Source organism: Notolepis coatsorum (genome assembly GCF_963971535.1).
Source record: "Notolepis coatsorum genome assembly, chromosome: 7".
Lineage (NCBI taxonomy): Eukaryota > Metazoa > Chordata > Actinopteri > Aulopiformes > Paralepididae > Notolepis > Notolepis coatsorum.
In genome coordinates this window covers 127642342-127662706 of record NC_140171.1, presented here as the reverse complement: position 1 = coordinate 127662706, position 20365 = coordinate 127642342, and the positions used below count along the sequence as shown (strand labels likewise).

General features: G+C 43.2%; 2 protein-coding genes across 2 annotated transcripts in view; one reads left to right on the top strand and one right to left on the bottom strand.

Annotated features, from left to right (window-relative positions):
• Positions 1-5073: 5073 nt before the first annotated feature.
• mchr1a (melanin-concentrating hormone receptor 1a) lies at positions 5074-7602 on the bottom strand (the record flags this gene model as incomplete). The annotated part of the gene is made up of 2 exons (XM_084318380.1): positions 5074-6323; positions 7578-7602. 2 exons carry the CDS (start codon positions 7600-7602, stop codon positions 5074-5076), a joined length of 1275 nt encoding a protein of 424 aa, XP_084174506.1.
• A 2623-nt stretch (positions 7603-10225) lies between these two features.
• LOC311231526 (growth factor receptor-bound protein 2-like) overlaps positions 10226-20365 on the top strand; it is a 91234-nt gene continuing 81094 nt past the window's right edge. The window contains exon 1 of the mRNA XM_084318143.1: positions 10226-10649. Coding sequence (XP_084174269.1) covers positions 10572-10649 — 78 coding nt within the window. The 5' untranslated portion in view covers positions 10226-10571. The remainder of the gene's footprint in view (positions 10650-20365) is intronic.

The window sequence follows — 20365 nt, the reverse complement described above, 5'->3', positions numbered from 1 at the left end:
CTGATGAGGAAGGCCTGCTGTAGGGTCCTCTCTGCCTCGCTGGGAGAAGGCGGTTGTATAGGGGAGCCTTCCCTCGGGGTACTCCTTGCGGAGCCTTGGAGTTCTATCTCCACGGTGCTCTCCCCGTCTTCTTCCGTGCCGAGTTCTCTCTCGGTAGCGTTGTATTCCTCCCGGGACTCATCGGGGACTACTTCTTCAGTACTGGCGGGGTGTGAAGTCATGTCTGGTTCCCACTGGTCCCCACCGTGAACTTGGTCAGTTACATTAGAGCCCGTAGGGGCCTCTATGGTCGGGGTAGTCTGGGCGTTGGGGTTAGACATACTTTTACTTTCTAGTTTTACCGCGTTTACTGTTAGTAGAAGACTAGGTTGTTGACTGACAGCGTAAGCCTCTAAGTACTGAGGGAGCCGTCGTTCGCGCTGCGGGCGTTGGTTAGGAGGATCGTTTCGTGGAGTGTTCATCATAGGCCATTTCAATATTAATAACACTATATTAATATTACACTAATTACCCTCCGGCTCGAAGGACCAATTGTAACTGAGGGGTACAATTCCCTGACTGTATTACTAGATATGATACTTACTACCACTACCTTTGTACTTAATATTCGGCCACCCAGTACACGGCATAAATATATTATCATAAACACTCTCACGTAGATGAAACGGATCCAACACAAATGTACGAAGTCGAAACAGGTCTTTATTTCTACACAGCGATGGTGTGTAGAACAAGCACTTAATCACTTAATTACATTTATGAATTGAAATAGTATGCACTTTTATGGCAAAGAGTATTCGTCGGTATATCAATAGAGAATGTCCAATCTCTGAAGGCGCAGGTGGTAAATATACGACCTGGAATAGTTAAGGAATAACAGCAATGATACTTTAATGATTATATACTAGATACACTAGAGGGGGTTAATCCGGTCGCTTGTAAGCCGACAGGAGTAGGAGGGGGGGGGGGGGTAGAATCCGGCTGCCTCGTCCGGCCAAGGGTATCCCAGGTGAACCCACTGTAGTGCCGTTCAATGCGCCGGCGATCCTTGGACCACAGATGAAAGCAGGTGGACTCTTTGTGGGCCGGCTCTCTCCGGTCCACGGGGGAGAGACGTGAAGCGACCTCGTCTTGCAGAGCGTCTCCTCACCTTGCGTCCTCTCCAGGGGGGGGGGGTTCCAACACACGGCAGTGTCGGGGGTCTTTATCCATGGAATAATCAAAGTATACAAAGCATAATCCGTGCCTGGGAAGGCGGGCTGTCGTCGGTAGAATAATCCGGTATACAGGTCCACTCGCTCGTCGGCTCTGGGGCTCCTTGGGTGCAGCTTCACATGGGGTCAACCACCCTGGGTAAGCAGCCAGTTCTCTGCCCGAAACGATGGGGTACTGACTACGGTAGTATTCTCACCGCACGAAGCACTATATATTAACAGACTATTATTAGCTTAATAGACTACGTCCAACTCGACGATATAGTGCCAAATATGACTATTCAAATATTAATATACACGATGTCTCAATACCGATGGTAGGCGAACTTGGCCTTACTCCCACACGTGGCGTCGCGGGGAGGCTTTACGTCTGTGACTCTATTGGAGGGTAAGAAACTGGACTGAAAAGGAAGTCCTACTTTAGTAGCGCAGTATATATACGCACTATGAACAAATAGTCCCATTAGTGGTGCGGTAGCCAGATTCCTACGCGGAACTAGGACTTGTTCGTACATGTGGAGCGGTACGTTTGAACTGGGTCTGAGGGGTATGGCAGCCTGGCACCAAGGTCTCGACCAATAGTAGAATGGAGACTATTATGGGATGTTCAGTAGGCTAGAATGGATATTCAATGCATATTGTACAAGGAATATACAAGGGATATCAGGGAATATTAGAGAATATACAAATACAATTAAATATATATATATAAATAAATATATATATTCGGTTTAATCTGGCCCTTCACAACAAATATAATTGTTGTAGTATGTGACCATGGCAGGTTTAGTATCGATCAGCATCTAAAATAATCTAGAGTCAGTTTTACTGCAGTGCAATGCGACCACACCAGAGCCAAAATAGATGTGAAAATGGTCTCAAATATACTGGTGTTCTAATCTAAAGGGTCTGAATATCTGCTATTCACTTTACCACTAGTAAGTAGAAAGGAAAAGCACCCCTTGTAAATTTTCTTTTTAAAAGATAGAGAGATATCTTATATAATCCTACCAAGATTTTCCTTGAAAATAAACTTTGAAAGCCTAATGGGAGATACAATTATCCTTTATTAATCCCTTTGGGGAAATGCTGGCATCATAGCAGCACAGAGGAGGGGGAGGGGAGGTACAGGCAGCGTAATAAATATATATATATATAGTATAATAAATATAGTAGATAATAGAAACACAGATAAAATGAAGATAAAGGTCTGATTTGCTGAACAGGTGAAACATATCACAATGTGCCTATGTACAGCCAACCCTGGTATAATATACAGATTCTATCCTAAGCCAACCTCATGTACACATATACAGTACTGTAGCTAACCTAAGTCTACTCTGTACAATGTGCAATACTTGTCTACCGTGGTATGAATAAACAGATTAAGCGGATTATCAGTAAATACAAACTTGTGTATTATAAGATCTAATAAATTAATGTTATGATTGTATTTGTCCCCCCCCCCCCCCCCCCCCCCCCCCCATGGAGTGTGCATGGGTCTCAAAGTGGGGCACACACTGTGAGGGCAGAGGCAGCTGGCTCACATCTATCTGGGGCGACTGCCAGGAGTTGTCTGGCAGTCGGAAGGTTCCCGGTTCGATTCCTGCTCCTCCCGTCGATGTGTCCTTAACCCCTACATGCTCCACATGTGCAGTTGGCACCTTGCATGGTTGCCTCCGCCATCGGCGTGTGCATGAATGGGTGAATGAATGGCAGGAACAAAAATTGTAAAGCTATTTGGATAAAAGCACTATATAAATGCACCATTTACCATTTATAACACGTCTGACCATGTGAACATTCCAAATGGACAGAAGAAGAATCAAGCTCTTGTTTTGCATGATTATGCTGCTGGTGGTCACAGGCTACTGCTGGGCAGGTCCTCTGACCGCATACTGCACACCCTACATTCACCACCAGCACCACATGGTTTAATGGGTTTGAGGTTTAATAGCAAGGTCCAGTCCTTTTGCAGAATCATAGAACTTGTAAGCAATTCATATGACTGGATCCAGGCTATAAAACGTCATCATGTCTTCCTTATTCATTATCAGGCACCAGGTAGAGTATGTCATTTATCCCACTGCTATGACAACATTTCAGTCTTGTATTAACCTCCATTATCCAGACAAAGATCCAGCAGGATCAAAACATTGTCATAGTAATAGGGGGAAATGACAGTTAGGCCTATTTTAACCCTTTCACTACCACACCACAGCAGGTTAACCCTTTCACCACCGTCTGTAGTGTGGTAGTGAAAGGGTTAACCCTTTGTCGTGTGGCAGTGAAAGGGTTAACCTTCTGTAGTGTTACATTGAAAGGGTTAACCCTTTGGTAGAGTGGTAGTGAAAGGGTTAACCTGTAGTGTGGTAGTGAAAGGGTTAACCCGTTGTCGTGCGACAGTGAGACGGTTAACCTTCTGTAGTGTGGTAGTGAAAGGGTTAACCATTTGTCGTGTGGCAGTGAAAGGGTTAACCTTCTGTATTGTCGCAGTGAAAGGGTTAAGTGTGCAGGCTTTTCAACCCCTTTAATTGTTGGCTTATGTTTAAACCTATAAGCCTTGAGCAGCCTCAAAAGTGATTACCATGTGTGTTCACTTAACAGAGAAAATAAAATCAAGCATTTCTCAGCACTGATTTCAAAACGATCATCTTGAAACCTTTTGCGTTTAAAATCTCAAGTCATACGGGCAGAGGTTGGCTGTTGAAATTATTGTCAAGACGGTGGAGCATGGTGACACTTTTTTTTAGCTGTATTCTCTCTAAATATATAACAGATTTTTATTTTTTTAATCCTCTCTTTCTCCGATTTTTCTCTGTTTTCTCCCTGTCCAATTTAGTCGTTGTGCCAATTCCCCCCCTCCCCTACCTGTTTTTGTTGTGCGCATGTTCTCCTACTGGTCGGTACAAGGGAACCCTGAAGTATCCGCACGCTTCCTCCGACACGCGCGGCGACAGCCAGTGACTCTTTTTCCACCTGGCAGCGAGGGCTCTCATTGGTGAAGTGTAACGCGTGGGAGGTCACGCTGCCTTCATCAAGTCCTGCCTCCGCTGAGCAAGCGCCCAGACCTGACCTGTAGGCGTCGCTGTCCACAACGCCAGATCCCCACCTGTGACTTCCCTCCCCCTAACCCAGCCAAACGGGTTAGTATAGCGATCAGCCCAAGCCAGAGGCAATGCTGACTCCGGGAGTCGAGACCGCAGCCTCTTGCATTGGTGACAAGCGCAATCTCCGCTACGCCACCTGACCGTCTAATATATAACAGATTTACACCAGGAAAGACATTTGAAAATATTCCAGCATTCACGGCTATCTACTCTAGACCAGAAGAACCGATAAAATCTGAGTCACACTGTATTGTTGTGTTTGTCCACCACATGTTACAGTACAATGTACATTATTAACAATCTGCGCACCTCAGTTGCCATGAGACAGACTTTAGAACTTCAGGGTCACAGGAGAGGGAACGAAGACAGCTGCAATCTAGTCTATTCCTTTTAGAATCCCAACCTGAGCATGTCATAAGAGCAAAATGGTGTGAATATGGTCAATAGAGGCCTTATACGGAATGTCTGTGTAGTTCTCTTTCTCCCAGGATGGCTGCCTGTAACCATTGATAAGCACTTTCAAAAGAAAATGCTTCATTTCTGTGCAATGGTAGAGTAAAACACTGAAAAAGCATGACATTTACTGTTCCACTGTGATTTGTTTACAAGATACCAAATGATGTTTTTGTTGATATATTTCTCATAAATCAACACATAATTACCGTTGTTTTGCACATACAGTAGCAACCCTTGTGTTTTGCACAGAATAATGGTTGCTATGTTACAGCCATCCTGTAAGAAATAGAACTTCAGAAACCCCCGCTCCCTTCAGGAAGCCTCCTCAGGCTCACGCTCCCTTCAGGAAGCGTCCTCAGACCCCCGCTCCCTTCAGGAAGCCTCCTCAGACCCCCGCTCCCTTCAGGAAGCGTCCTCAGGCCCCCGCTCCCTTCAGGAAGCGTCCTCAGACCCCCGCTCCCTTCAGGAGGCGTCCTCAGACCCCCGCTCCCTTCAGGAGGCGTCCTCAGACCCCCGCTCCCTTCAGGAAGCCTCCTCAGACCCCCGCTCCCTTCAGGAAGCCTCCTCAGACCCCCGCTCCCTTCAGGAAGCGTCCTCAGGCTCACGCTCCCTCCCTCCGTTGAGCTGGGGTTCACGCGGATGTTTCTGTCCGTGGGGCGTACAGCCCTGAGAAATTGCCTCCTAAAGGTCTCACTGAGGACAATGTAGATGAACGGGTTCATGCAGCTGTTAGCGTAACCCATGCCAATGGCTATGTTGTAGGCGTAAGAGAAAGCCGTACTCGGGTTTTGAACCCCCAAGTGCACCAGCTGAAGGATGTAGTAAGGGGCCCAGCAGATGAAGAAAGCCAGGCAGATGGCCACCGCCACGCGGGTAACTTTCCTCGTGCGCGCCCTCAAGCTCCGGGGCGGAAGTGGGGCCGCGCTGGTGGACACGTGCCGGAGGATCTTGAAGAAGACCAGGCAGATGACGGCTAAAGGCAGAGCGAAGGCTAAGAAGAACTGGCAGAGGGTGAACCAGTACGTGTCGGCCACTGGGTTCGGCAGGAGGAGAGCGCAGCCCACCAGGCCGTCCGGCAGGGGCATCAGGCCCGAGTACATCCACACGGGAAGGATGGTGAGCAGCGACAGTGTCCACACCAGGCCGACGACCAGAGCGGCCACGCAGGGCGTCCGGACGTAGTTGAAACGGATGGGATGGACCGTAGCGAGGTAGCGGTCCAAGGTCATGGCGGTGAGGATGTAAGTGCTGACGATCTGGCTGTTGGAATCCAACGCGGTGATGACCGTGCACATGGCGGCTCCGAAATGCCAGGAGCTGTTGCCCAGCAACTGGTGGATGAGGAACGGCATTCCGAGGAGAAACAGGAGGTCCACGATGGACAGGTTGAATATGAAGACGTCGGGCACCGTGTGCTTGGCACGGCACTTGGTCTTCTTCAGGATGGTGTAGATGAGGACGCAGTTGCCCAGGATGCCCAGGAAGCAGATGATGCCAAAGATGACGGGCAGGACGGCACTGCAGTACAGGGCCGGGTCCAGAGCTGTGGACCAGGGCAGAGGGGCACAGGAATACAGTCGTCATTTTAGTACATTATTATTGTAAATGCACACGCTCTGTACACGCTCACACACTAGCAGCCACTTTAACATGAGCACACACACACTCATGCTGCACACACTCACACTTATGGTCACTTTACAGAAGGAAAGGTCACTTTAAGAATAGTATAGTATAGCTTGAGATTGTATAATATAGCATTGTATAGCAGTGTACATAAAGACCCAGTGCCTCATCCGTAGCTAACAGTGTATTGCACTATCATGATCTGTAAATAACTCATGTACAGATACCGATATGCCCTACTTTGTTACTTGTTATTGCACAATGTCGTTCTATTGGATTTTTATTATATATTACTATTGTAATTATGCACATCGTTGCGGGCAAGACCCCCCGCATTTCATTGTATACTTGTATGCCGTGACAAATAAAACTCTTGTATCTTGTATCTATTTGTATTGCAAATACAATCTCATATCATACTCTCTCTATCCTGTCAGATCAAGAAGCAGCAGAATAAGTATTTTCATATCAACTATTTAAAATTCCCAGAGGAATATATAGGTTCACAGTATCCTGTAGTCCACAACACTTGTTGTCTTCTTATTTACTTAACTGGTTATTTAGATTTACAATCTACAGTATTTATCCTAATTGTTCAGGAGTCTGTTTAAAATGTAAAACGGCATAAAGCAAACCGATGATGATGATGATGATGATGATGATGATGATGATGATGATGATGATGATGATGATGATGGTCAATAATAGAAAAATCATAGGTGGTGATGATCTTATCAGTGTATATAGCTATGTTATGAATATAAATGTGTATCAGAATGGCTACGTAATGAATATCAGCCTATAGCCTAATATAATACTGAGGCCACAATATAGATAGACAATCAATGGCCTATATGGCCTAAGAGTAGACTGATATTATTGACTTATAAAGCCATCCAAACCCATTCGTGAGTCTTTTTAGATGGTAAGGTAAGGCATGGCAATTGAATATATGGCTAACTTCTATGCGAATTTTGCATGAAATACTTTAAAATATATATATTATAATAATAAGGAAAACGTGTGTTTTAAATTAATGAACATTAATTTACAATACTTAATTATACATATTTTCAAGGACACGGACGGTGCTCACAGGTGGTCCATGCATATATTTGAAAGCATTGAAAGACAACAGGATTTAGAACAATGTCGATATAGTTCAACCTACCTGTTGTTGAAGAGTTGACAGCCATGAGGGAAACATTCTCGCAAGAATCGTTAAGGAAATCCATCGGTAAATACTAAAATCCCAAATAATGTCAAGTGAGTGATGGTAGAAAGTAGCCTATTAAAGTGATTTCTTGCCAAATTGCCAGAAATAAGAGTAGCCTGTAACACTCTTGAAACAATGTCAGAAATACATACAAAACAAATATAAACAATTCCATGTAGCCTGGCTATATACGACGTATTATATCAAGAGGAACATCTATCTGACTATCTTCAACAAGGCATTAATCACCTATCGATCCAGCACTGCTGCTGATGACGCGAACATCCTGCTGGATAAGTCCGAGATTTGACACTCTCACGACACCGGTGCTATAGGAGAGGGTTGAAGTTGCGATGCCTTCTGCAAGCAAATGGAAAACCCTGTAGCTCAATTAAATTGACGAGGGAATAGCCTACCTGCCAATATAATAATTTAATTGCTCCCGTTTTGGTCATTTCTCCCGCCAATCTCCCGTTTTCCCCGACAAAAACTGCCTTGATTGAGTGTACTACTGTACCATAGTGACACGAACGCTAAGTCGGAGATTTCTATTGGGATATGTGTTGCCAGGTTATTGAGATAACGGTATATGTCCATCATACACTACTACGCTTAAATATCCCCCCTCCCTGCCCAACCTGGCAACCGAGAGTGGACTTGAAACTCCACACAGTCAGCCTCCGCTCCGATTGATTGATTGATTGATTGATTGATTGATTGATTGATTGATTGATACTGTACACTGTACATTGGAATACTGACAAAGCCATAATACTTGGTAATTTACTGTACAACTGTAGGACATTTGTAGGGGCCATGCATTTCGAATTGCAGTCTCCCATAGGTGTTCTTTGAGAGTGCTTTTGAAAGTGATTCACATTCCTTTACAGCTTTGGGTAGGGCGTTCCACATTGATGTGGCATAATTGCGAAACGTGTTTAGTCCCTTGTTTGAGCCGAATCTGGGTTTAACATGATTTGTGGAGCTCCCTCTGGTGTTGTGATCGTGGTATTCACTGACCTTTGGGAAGTATTTTGACATGTACATATACCTGAGTGGTGTGGTGCATCTTGTAGACCAGGCCCATTGCAAGTTGTTGTACTCTGTCGTCTACTCTAAGCCATCCTAGGTTGTCAAAGTGGGCAGGGGTGAGGTGGGTTCTAGGAGTCAGGTCAAGCAGTAGTCTTGACCAGTTTGTTTTGAGATGTTTGTAATTTGGTTTTTAGTGCCTTTGAGGTGCTTTGGTACCATGAGGTGCAAGCATAGTCGTAGTACCCTTGAATGAGTGCTCCTGCCAGAGTCTTCAGGGTGACACGGTGAGAATGGCTGCGGACAAAAGCTCCCACAACGAAAGGAATTATTCCTGCAAATTTCTCTCCATCCAGTAGAACATTTCCCATTAAAAACCACGCTAGCATACATTTTGTTCTCTCTCTGAATATGTTATCATGGCACATTTACGTCTTTGTCGAAGTTTATTGTGTGAGGTGTGAGCTATATGAACTAAAACTAATTATTAAATATTTTGTCTGTGTTTGTGTGATCTCCATCTTTCTCAGTCTTATGTTGATAGTTATGTGAGGGTCGATGCTGGAAAACAATGCTTATGATAATAGGCTATATATCTAACTCTTGGTGTTATAGACTCATTGTTTAGGTATAGCTGCTGCTAACCCGATTCACGGGTTGAGGAGGTGTAGGCTATCCCAGTATAGGTGAATTGCAATCAATGGCGTACTTTATTACCAATTAGGCTAATATGCGTTTGTAAATGTTCTTGCAATTAAGTAGGCCTATATGATAGTTGAATTATTTCCTAACAGATCTAAATTAAACCACTAGATGGCCGCATGTCCCTGCTGTGGAATTCCCCACAACAATGCGAGAAGTTTGATCGCTGGTCACCAATAAGCTTGTTGGACATCAATCATCCCAATTAATGTTGCTGTTAATTGGTCTACTGGACAGACATCAATTATTTGATACATTAGGACTGAGAGAGAGAGCGAGAGGGAGAGGGAGAGAGGTGTTGGGAAAACATTTATATTCAAAGGCAAAGAAAATCATACAACACAGTATATATATATATATATATATATATATATATATATATATATATTATAAAACAGGCACTGAAATACCTGTTTTAAAAGTAAACTTGTAAACTTTAAACGTTTCTTTCCTAGTTTAGGCTACTGTGATTATTATTGATTGATTGATTGATTGATTTACTGACTAATGAAGATTATTTGATGCTGAGTTGTTTAACTATAGTTTTTAAGCTGTAGTATGACTGCATTGTACATTTGCAGTCTCAAAAAATAGAACCCACCATTTTTATATATAGACCACTCACCTCCCCTATACCCCCCCCCCCCCCCCCCGCCTTCTGTGTCGCGATTTGCAAATAAACATCTGGCTGTCAATCCTCCAGTACAGTACAGTCGTTGGTTAGTCTTCTCCCTCATTGGTCTATTGGGTGGAAGAGTGAACTGTAATTGGCCCGAGGTAATGTCAATCAGACGTTATGGTTCCTCCTTCCTCCGCTGGTCACGTGCGTCCCCCCTCCAACGTATGGTCTGGGCGCGGCAGCAGCAGCTTAGCGACACACTGGAGCAGCGGAACCAGGTAGGGCTCGTGCTGCGCTACTGTTGCCCCGGTGTCACGGTGCTGCTGGCGGGCGACATATTGTTCTTCTACCCGGTGTATCAACATTCAACAACAACCGCTTCTTCCTTGTTTTAAAGAGGAGCTGGTTGTGTGGAGGAGTCTTCTTGTCTCTGCTTGCGGTCAGTCAGGGGGGCCGGGGGGAGGAGGAACACGGGTTTTTTTTTAGTTTCTGACTTTGTGCAGAATTCGATGCCTTTCTTGAAGGAATAAACTCTCCAAACGGGGCTTTCTTCAGTTTTCAACGTCCTCCTAACGGCAGCGCAGCGGCTCTGACACAACATGGAGGCCGTCGCCAAGTTCGACTTCACGGCCACAGCGGAGGATGAAATGAGTTTTAAACGTGGAACTATTCTGAAGGTAAGTGTGGCCTTTCTTGTCGAACTATCTTTAGCATACAACAACACACAACAACCATTGTGAACGTCGTGCTGTTATAAATAGGCTACTACGTGTAGTTAGTAAGCCTACTTTGTTTTCCTTTATTTATTTTTTATTAATATTGGGCCTTGTTACACTAGAAACTACGACATTTCACATAATACACTCGAGAATACTCGTGGTTCCAGGAACAATGTCAAAGTTGACAGAAAAGTCACTAAAGTAGGCGCTATATGCCTATTATGTCAATTTCCATATGGTCTCAACATTGACAGCTAGGTCTACAACGTAGCCAGTGGCATCATTATGCTATGGACAAAAAAGAGTATAATGAAATCCGTAATTGGGCTATTTTTCACTTTTATTGGGATCCCAGACAGGAGTGTTTTGCTCAAACGTTCAGAGCACATGTGCAAAAGAAGGACATTCAATTCAAGACATGCCACTCAAGAAAAGTCCTCAAAGACCTTATGAACTAGTTGTAGTTTTTGTTGTTGTAGCAATATTGAGTGTTTTCTATACTGAGGTGCTAATTCTGTCACAGGAAGTCTCTCGTATCATCCTGCTTCTCAGCTTTTCCCACTCATTACTTGAACAGAGAGATGGAGAGACAGGAGAGAAAGAGAGAGAGATAGAAGAGATGAGGGGGAGAGAAAGAGAGAGAGATAGAAGAGATGAGGGGGGTGGGGGGCTAACAGTATGCTTACAACCACACCCCTTCCATGGGAATTTGACAGCCCTGTAATTTCAGGGTCTGTCAGAACCCACCCCCCACCTCAGCTGGCAGTATGATGAGTCAGAGAACAGATTTGTAATAGTCCCGAGTATCCAGTATCCCATCCGGGCCATAACCTGCAGGCAGCTAATACGTCAGTGCTATCTAATATTCCATCTGGGCCATAACCTGCAGGCAGCTACAGTAACATGAATGCACCTTGTGTGTAGCAACTTAGTTCTTTAAGAAAGCCATGTCTGTACCTTGTATCTAACGACTTAGTATGTTAAGGAAGCCATGTCTGTACTATCTATCTATCTATCTATCTATCTATCTATCTATCTATCTATCTATCTATCTATCTATCTATCTATCTATCTATCTATCTATCTATCTCTCTAGCTATCTCTCTAGCTATCTAGCCATGTCTGTACCTTGTATCTAACAACTTAGTCGGTTAAGGAAGCCACGTCTGTACCTTGTATCTAACAACTTAGTCAGTTAAGGAACTAAGCCATGTCTACCTTGTATCTAACAAGCCAGCAGTTGTCTGGTAAGGATGAGGTCTGCTGAAGGACATCTGATGGAGACATGTGAGTGCAGGCTGGAATAACCATACAAATCAACACACACGCATACATGCACACTCAAAACACATAGTATACATTACAAATGTACACACACACAGTCACACACACAGAGAGAGTCAACCATCAGTCATCTGGACAGACAGTCACCCTAGTTTGAAGTCAATACCACAAACTGGCAACATAAACACACTACAAAACAAACTAGTTCAAGTCTCTCTGGCTGACTCCACTGTGTGCATCCATAGAAACCTAACCTGTGTCTCTCTCTCTCTCTCTCTCTCTCTCTCTCTCTCTCTCTCTCTCTCTCTCTCTCTCTCTCTCTCTCTCTCTCTCTGTGTGTGAATTCTAACCTCTGGATAAACTTATCCATGGAAACCTCTTTTTATCCACACTGCTGGAAAGTGCCAGCCTGTCTATTTCCCAAGGGCCTGTGGCTGTGCTTGGCAGCTCTTTAAAATATTAATCATCCAAAAGTGTAATAAGTGTGTGTGTATGTGTATCAACAGTTGGCTAGTAATACCCTTCACCCTGTGGCCTAGATCTCGAACACTCCTCTCCTCCGTGGTGTAGCTACTACAGAGTTGTGCAAGTTGTGTTTTCTGGGACAATTCTATGGCAAGCTGCCTTGCCTGCGTGATCCCGAGGACAGAATGAGGGAGGGAGCGGGAGAAGGAGGAAGAGAGATAGACAAGAAAAAGAGAGAGAGAAGGGGTTTGATTAATGGATGAAGAGAGCAAAGAGAAGGTTCTGGAGCACATTCAAGAATGTTGGCTATCCCCATAGTTCCTAACTGAATAATGGCTCACAGAAGATAGGGGCTATTTGAACGTCTCTGTGTTGGTCTGGGCTTGACAACAGGCCATCCTTCCTGTTCTATTATTATTGTTCTTATTACCTTTTATTAGGGATGCCCCGATCGATCGGCCACCGATCGTTATCGGCCGATAATCAGTATAAATATGCGATCGGGGAATTCCGATAATTAGTCATATTCGCCGATCTCCGGAAACTGATCAAGTGGATATCTCACTCGCTTGTCTCAGACGCACAGGACCTGCAAACTGCTCCTCCTCCCTAGCCCCGCCCGTACCCGTGTAGAGTTTGTAAACACAGAGGAGGCGGACCTCCTCTGCTGAGTCTAGATAGTGCATTCGACCTGAGCTAACGTTAGCTACCTAGCTATCGTTACTGTTTAAACAAAATTACCCAGTCAACTATTCACTTTTAGTAGGCATTGTCTAACGGTATTTAGCCGGCTAGCTACTGATAGCTCCGGATATCAACAAATGCCCCAGGAAGTCTAGTAGCCCATGTTGATATCTCTGTTAGCTTGCGTTAGCTTGCGTTAGCTGACGTTAGTTCACGGTTCAAAACGAAATGTCCGATTGAACTAAATAGTTGTCTTAACGTCATCTAACCGGCTAGCAGTAGCTACAGATAGCTCCTGATATCAATGTCTTATAACATTGATTGAATGCGTATTCGAGCTGAGGGCTTGCTGAATGTGAAATGACCAAAGCATAACGTTACCAATAGGGTCCCGCTGCAGCGCCGGAGAATCCTTTTTGGAGCTAGGCTACTAGAGTACACACAGACAGTGGAGCTGTTTGCAGATAGCGAGCATTTTGACTTGTTGCGTGGTGGCGATGTCTCGCAGATAATACAAGTACAAGTCTAATTATATAATATATATATTTTATTAAAAAAAAAAAAAAAAAAAAAAAATTATATAAAATTTTTAATTTCTTTTTAATCAAAAACGATCGGTATCGGATCGGTATCGGCCGATATGGCTCACGACGATCGGTGATCGGTATCGGTGGCAAAAAACGTGATCGGGGCATCCCTACCTTTTATTTAGCCAGATAATAACCGGTTTCTTATTTACAATGTCGATCTGGTCCAAGAGGCCCCAACAGGAATACAAAAAAGAAAAAGATATATATATATTAATAATAAAAAAAAACACTTAACACTTTGGCTGCCATGGGTTAAATTCATTATCAACCGTAGGTTGCCGGCTCTATTTGTCTATAGAGAAAGTCCCCTTCTTTGCAGGGCTATAACTTTTTAAATTCTATTGCTACATTGTAGGGCTGGGCGATATGGCCTAAATATGATATCACGATATTTTCTGACCAGGGGAGGAAATTAGGCCACTTTACTGGCCAAATGCTAGTATTTTTTACGTTTGGCTGGTAAAAAAAATAAGATACTCGCCAGTTGGCTGGTAAGCCAAAAAGTTAGTTTCCTCCCCTGCTGGCGAGTATACAAAAAAATAAAACATTCTGCAATCACTGCACTGGCAAACGGTGCGCGTCTTCTGAGTGTTCGCTTTAGTTGACAGTGCCACGAGAGCACTGCACAAGACCACCCGCGGACATATAATAATAAAAGTCCCGCGGTACTAGGCTAGCCATCAGGAGCACTCGCAAACAGATAACGTTAAACACAGCAGAAGATGGAAAACAGACAGACTGACCAACGGGGAACTGCATCCAACCCTAGTACAACCCTCGAGTATAAGTTACTAAGGACACATTTAAATCACAGAGGTGTAATGTTAGTCTACTGGAACTGTATACAGTGGTTAGCTTCTAGTTAGCGTTTTAGCTATAGCTGCTTGCTAGCTAACGTTAGCCCCGTGTGCTCAAAGCAGCCAGCTAGGTGTATCTGTTATGACTATAATGTTTCCAAAAAAGCACCGGACTACGACGTAAGGTTAGACATTTTATTTCATGCTCAAAAGCCCCTGGCTTGCACATCGCAGTCACGAAAGGGGCTAGCTCAACCAGTGCACTGTGCACAACAGCACACCAACCCAACTGACGTTACCACAACACTTGACGGTACTTCACAGCACTGTCGTAAGACCACCGTGCTGTCTTAAAGGCACAGTGTGCCTACCCAGATGCATACACAACATTGACGCAGCTTGACATACAAAGAAGTAATTATCACAATTAGCGATTTTTTTTTGTCTGGTAAAAAATCTGTTTGGCTGGTAAAAAAAATCAGATACTCGCCAGTTGGCTGGTAAGCCAAAAAGTTAGTTTCCTCCCCTGTTTCTGACCTTTCGGCGATACACGATACACATCACGATGTTTTTCTTTTTTACCCCAAACAATTCATTATGAGGCTTACCAAGACAGTATTTGAGTTTGCAAGCTAACATTAAAGACAAAATAAAATACCCATGCATTTAGCATTTTTATATTAGATTTAGATTATTAGATTATATATTGCATATGAGATATTATATGATTTAGATATGAAATATGATGAATTGAAAATGGGGGACCCTGATGTAAACAAGACTAAAGTCTTTCTCTGGTCTGCATCCCCTTAACAATTGTATGTATTGAGCTGTACTGTACCCATTCTGCAATATGTTAAAGTTTTAAATCAATCAATCAATAAATAAATAAATAAATAGCATTTTAGCATTTTTATGAAACTACTGTATATATGTATGTCTCTAAATGTTTTGATGAATTGAAAATGGAGGACCCTTATGTAAAAAAGCCGAAAGTCTTTTTCTGGTCTTCATCCTCCTGTACTGTATTGTACCCATTCTGCAACCTTTTAATACAGTTTTCATTCATTCATTCTGACGGAAACATAATCATTTTGATTGACAGTCGAGTCTGCCAATGACGTCACACCGCTTGCACCCGCCCTGCTGTTCTTAGCACCAATCGTCAAGCGTTATTATTTTTTGACTTCCTGAATGTCCCGTGTGCTGAACATCAACAAAGCTACTAACGTTAGCTCCCCGCGGCCGTCGAGTAGGAGACCAGTGCTTCACAGGATGACTAAATGAGGCATAATGATTTTACTACAACGAATGTTATAATAAAAGCCTTTCCATACATCTGTCTGATTGAAAACTTTATTAACAGACCGCGGAATGGGCATATCTCAGCACAGGCTGAGATATGAACGAGTAACGTGTGGACAGATTGACGCGACACAATCCTCTTGGGCAAAACATCACGATATCCACGATACGTTGAAAAAGTGTATCGTTAATGAACTGTACCCGATATTTATATAATATCGTCATATCGCCCAGCCCTACTACATTGCCATTATTAGGGCCCATTCAAAGTCCTATATGTATTGTTCATTGTGTAGCAACGTTAAACTTTTTCATTCACATATTCATAGTAAAGTATGGTCTAATGTATAAGTATGTTTTCATCTCTTTCTGCAGCTTTCTCCAGAACGTGATCTATAGCCCCAAATACATTATATTGATGATGCAATACAGTTTTATGGCAATCAGCGCGATATAAAAAATTCCAACTAGACGTACTTCTAGAAGTTACTACACGTCATCTGATGTTGACCGGATGGGCTAGGGGGCGTTTATAATTCCGTGGGCAGCGTTATACCAATCATCTAATGTGGGTCAAATGTTGATAATAGCAGTTAGTATCGAAGACGGTAACTTTACACGCTAAAACTCACCCCAGTCTCCGCGCGCCGTTGGGCGATCATCGCAGAGTAGAAATTTTACCATTATGGGATGTCGATTTACCCGGTCCATCTCCAGCTTGTATAATGGTATATACGTCCAAATCATGTTGTTTATCGAGTTATTGGCAATCGATCGCTATGTAGTGTGTCGAGATCGAGTCCCGGAACCTATAGCTAGTGCCCGGAAGTAATACGGCCGACCAGCACAATCTCCATAGCACTTCCTGTTAAGCGATTGCGCCGATCGGCCACCAGATGGCGCTCCTGAACCGCCAGAGAGCTCAGTGGGTCCTCCTGGTGGATCTCAGGCCAGCGGAGGGGAAATATGAATCCGATCCCAGATTTTTGAAATATTGATATTAAAGACGCTGTAAAGCGTCTTCGGCAACTTGAGCATGGCCGGGAATGACGTGTTTAGGCGTTTTCCGGCAGCCAAAGTGTTAAGAATCATACACATAAACAAATAAACACATGCAAAGTATGTGTATGTGTGTGCAAACAGATGCATGTGTCTAGTTGCGAGTATGAAGATGAATGAGTGCTAAGTATGTTGTGTGTGAGAGGGTGTATGCAAGTGTGAAACTGGGGTATCAGCAAGAGCAGGAGGGATCTACTAAGAGGGTGTTACTGTTGAGTATATTCTTGTTCTACTTCCAGAGTTCTGCCGGCACTGTTCATGTTGATGCATTCAACCCAGTTACTCCTTATTCAACCTATTTCTTTCCCCTCCTTCTGTCAGTTATGGTTTCTAGGCCTAACAAAAATAATAGTTGGTTTCAGGTTGGTTGTCAGTTTGGCCATGGGTAGGTAGGGAATTTATTTTATTTTATTTTTTTATTTTATTCTTTCCCACGGCGACTATGGATAGGGAATTTCTTTATTTAATTAAAATGTTCACAACAACATGGATGCATGTACTCTGCCAGCATGTTTAATATCCATAATACTAAATGTTTGACTAAGATTTCTATGAAACTTTATTCTTAAAAAAAAAAAAAAAAAAAAAAAAAAAAAAAATCGATTTTTTTTTTTTTTTTTTTTTAATATATAATTTTTTTTAAAAACTCATAAAATATATTGGGTCGCACCTAAATCGGCAGGGTCGGTCGGCAACCTGAAACCAACCATTATTTTTGTTAGGCCCTATAAGAATCAAGGTACATTTCCTGGATTGCTTCTTCCCCCAGGCCATCAGAACACTGAACACTGATCTCTCCACACACAAACACACTTGAACACACACACACACGCACTCTCTCACACACAAACGCACTACAAAAAAGGTCACTTTAAAAAACATAACTATATTGTATATTATTGTATGTATACAGTGTGTTACAATGCTTCTTAGCTTAGCATTTTATTGTATTTTATCATGTCTATTTTATTATCTATTCTATTTTATTATTCTATTTTGCACAATCAAGGCGGGCATGGCCACCTTCATGTCTGTATGTGTATGTGACAAATGAATCTCTTGAATCTTCTGAGGGTTTTTAAAATCCAGTATCTGTAAGGCTGGTTACAGGTTTGTCGCACCGTGTTGTTTGGGAGGTTTGTCATTTGGGGGGCAGAGGATACAACATGCTGTCAAAGCTACAGTACGTGGTGGGTGGGAGGCTAGGTGGCTCTGGATGAGGACTGGGCACACGGGCATGGGGTAGAAATAAGTAAGGTATGTCGTTGTTTAACCCTTTCACTACCCACACTACAGAAGTTTAACCTTTCACTACCACACTACAGAAGGTTAACCTTTCACTACCACACTACAGACGGTTAACCTTTCACTACCACACTACAGACGGTTAACCTTTCACTACCTTTCACTACTGTCGTGTGGCAGTGAAAGGGTTAACCTTCTGTAGTGTCACATTGAAAGGGTTAACCGTCTGTAGTGTGGCAGTGACAGGGTTAACCTTTTGTAGTGTGGTTGTGAAAGGGTTAACCTGGATTGTCGCAGGGAAAGGTAACCATTTGGTAGTGTGGTAGTGAAAGGGTTAAATGTTGTCAGGAGGCATAGCATAGTAGTTTATTATAATGCAATGCCAGGTAGTTTTGGGATTATCGACACTTGGAACCCACATCGCCAGAGGGCCAGGGTTTGTTGAGTTGCCATTACGGGCTACATACTGTAGTGTAGTACTCGTTATATAATGTGGCATCAGCTTTGTCATTACCTGAAACTCGCATCAGCAGTCAGAGCCTGGGTCTAGTTAGGCCTTTAGAATCTGGTGACAACATGTACAAGCCACAGTCTCATTAAAAGTCAAACTAAGTGAATGTGTGCAAAGGGGGTTTCGAATTTTGCAATATGTGTTAGATGATTATGCTAAATAAATCAGAATATTTGTGAATTAAAACAGTTGACTCTTCAACAAATACATTCCCTATGATCCCATTTCCCACTCCAAAAAATACCCTTTCAACATAAATCTGCAAAGTTGTTGTAGGCCTAACTTTATTGTGCGCTCAATAGCACTGGATTAGTGTGCAAGATCCCCAGAATCCTCTGTGCATGTGATGGAAGAGTGGTCTGTGTGATGGAAGAGTGGTCTGTGTGATGGAAGAGTGCTCTATGTGATGGAAGAGTGCTCTGTGTGATGGAAGAGTGCTCTGTGATGGAAGAGTGCTCTGTGTGATGGAAGAGTGCTCTGTGTGATGGAAGAGTGCTCTGTGTGATGGAGAGTGCTCTATGTGATGGAAGAGTGCTCTGTGCATGTGATGGAAGAGTGCTCTGTGTGATGGAAGATGGAAGAGTGCTCTGTGTGATGGAAGAGTGCTCTGTGTGATGGAAGAGTGCTCTATGTGATGGAAGAGTGCTCTATGTGATGGAAGAGTGCTCTATGTGATGGAAGAGTGCTCTGTGCATGTGATGGAAGAGTGCTCTGTACAACACAACACAGATTTGTATGGATTTTCAGTTTTTTTGTAATTGATAAGAAATACAATTTTATTCAACTGCAGCCCTGATCATAATACCACATATTCATTTTATAATTCTAACCCTTTAAATGCCAGTGTGTGTGATGGCATATATTTGCAATATATCAAATGCAAAGTAGATTTTTCTGGGGGGGATTATTACAGGCTAGCATGTGTCAATGATTAGCAGTTTTTTGTAAGGGTCCCGCCTCCACCAATCACATGCGGCTCCCTTTGTGTGTGTGTGAGAGCAAGAGATAGAGAGAGAGAGATAGTTCTCCAACTTGTGTGAGTTGCAGTGATCTCCTGGTTGTTCCCCACCATTTTTTTTTATCCTCTGGCGACCCCCCCACGGCGGCTCACGACCCACCTGGGGGTCGCGACCCCGACTTTGGGAACCCCTGCTCTATGTGATGGAAGAGTGCTCTCTGTGTGATGGAAGAGTGCTCTGTTTGATGGAAGAGTGCTCTGTGCATGTGATGGAAGAGTGCTCTCTGTGTGATGGAAGAGTGCTCTATGCATGTGATGGAAGAGTGCCCTGTGCATGCAGACGGTTGTAATTCTACTGAATTCCCATTAAATGAGATGCTGGAAAAGAGTGGTTGTATTATAAGATGCTGTCAGGATGCTGCCTGACATTCACCTGATCTACTGGATCTAAGAGTGATTATAGTTGGGGTTGGGCAATAATTCAATATTATTATTTATTGTAGCTTATCAGGATAATATTGTGGTGAAGTCATTGCACATCTAATCATTGCACATTCGTTCATCTAAATCAGGGGTCAGCAACCTTTTTGACATGGAGTGCCTGTTTGAAATATAGTTGTAACTAGTGTGCCTCAACAATATTCCATGCATCGTAATTTTTTTTTTCATAATTTTTACATTATTACATCATTATTGTTATTATTAACAATATTATTATGATGGTTGTATCTACCCTAAATCTGAGTTGGGGGGGGGGGGGGGGATGCAATGCAGAC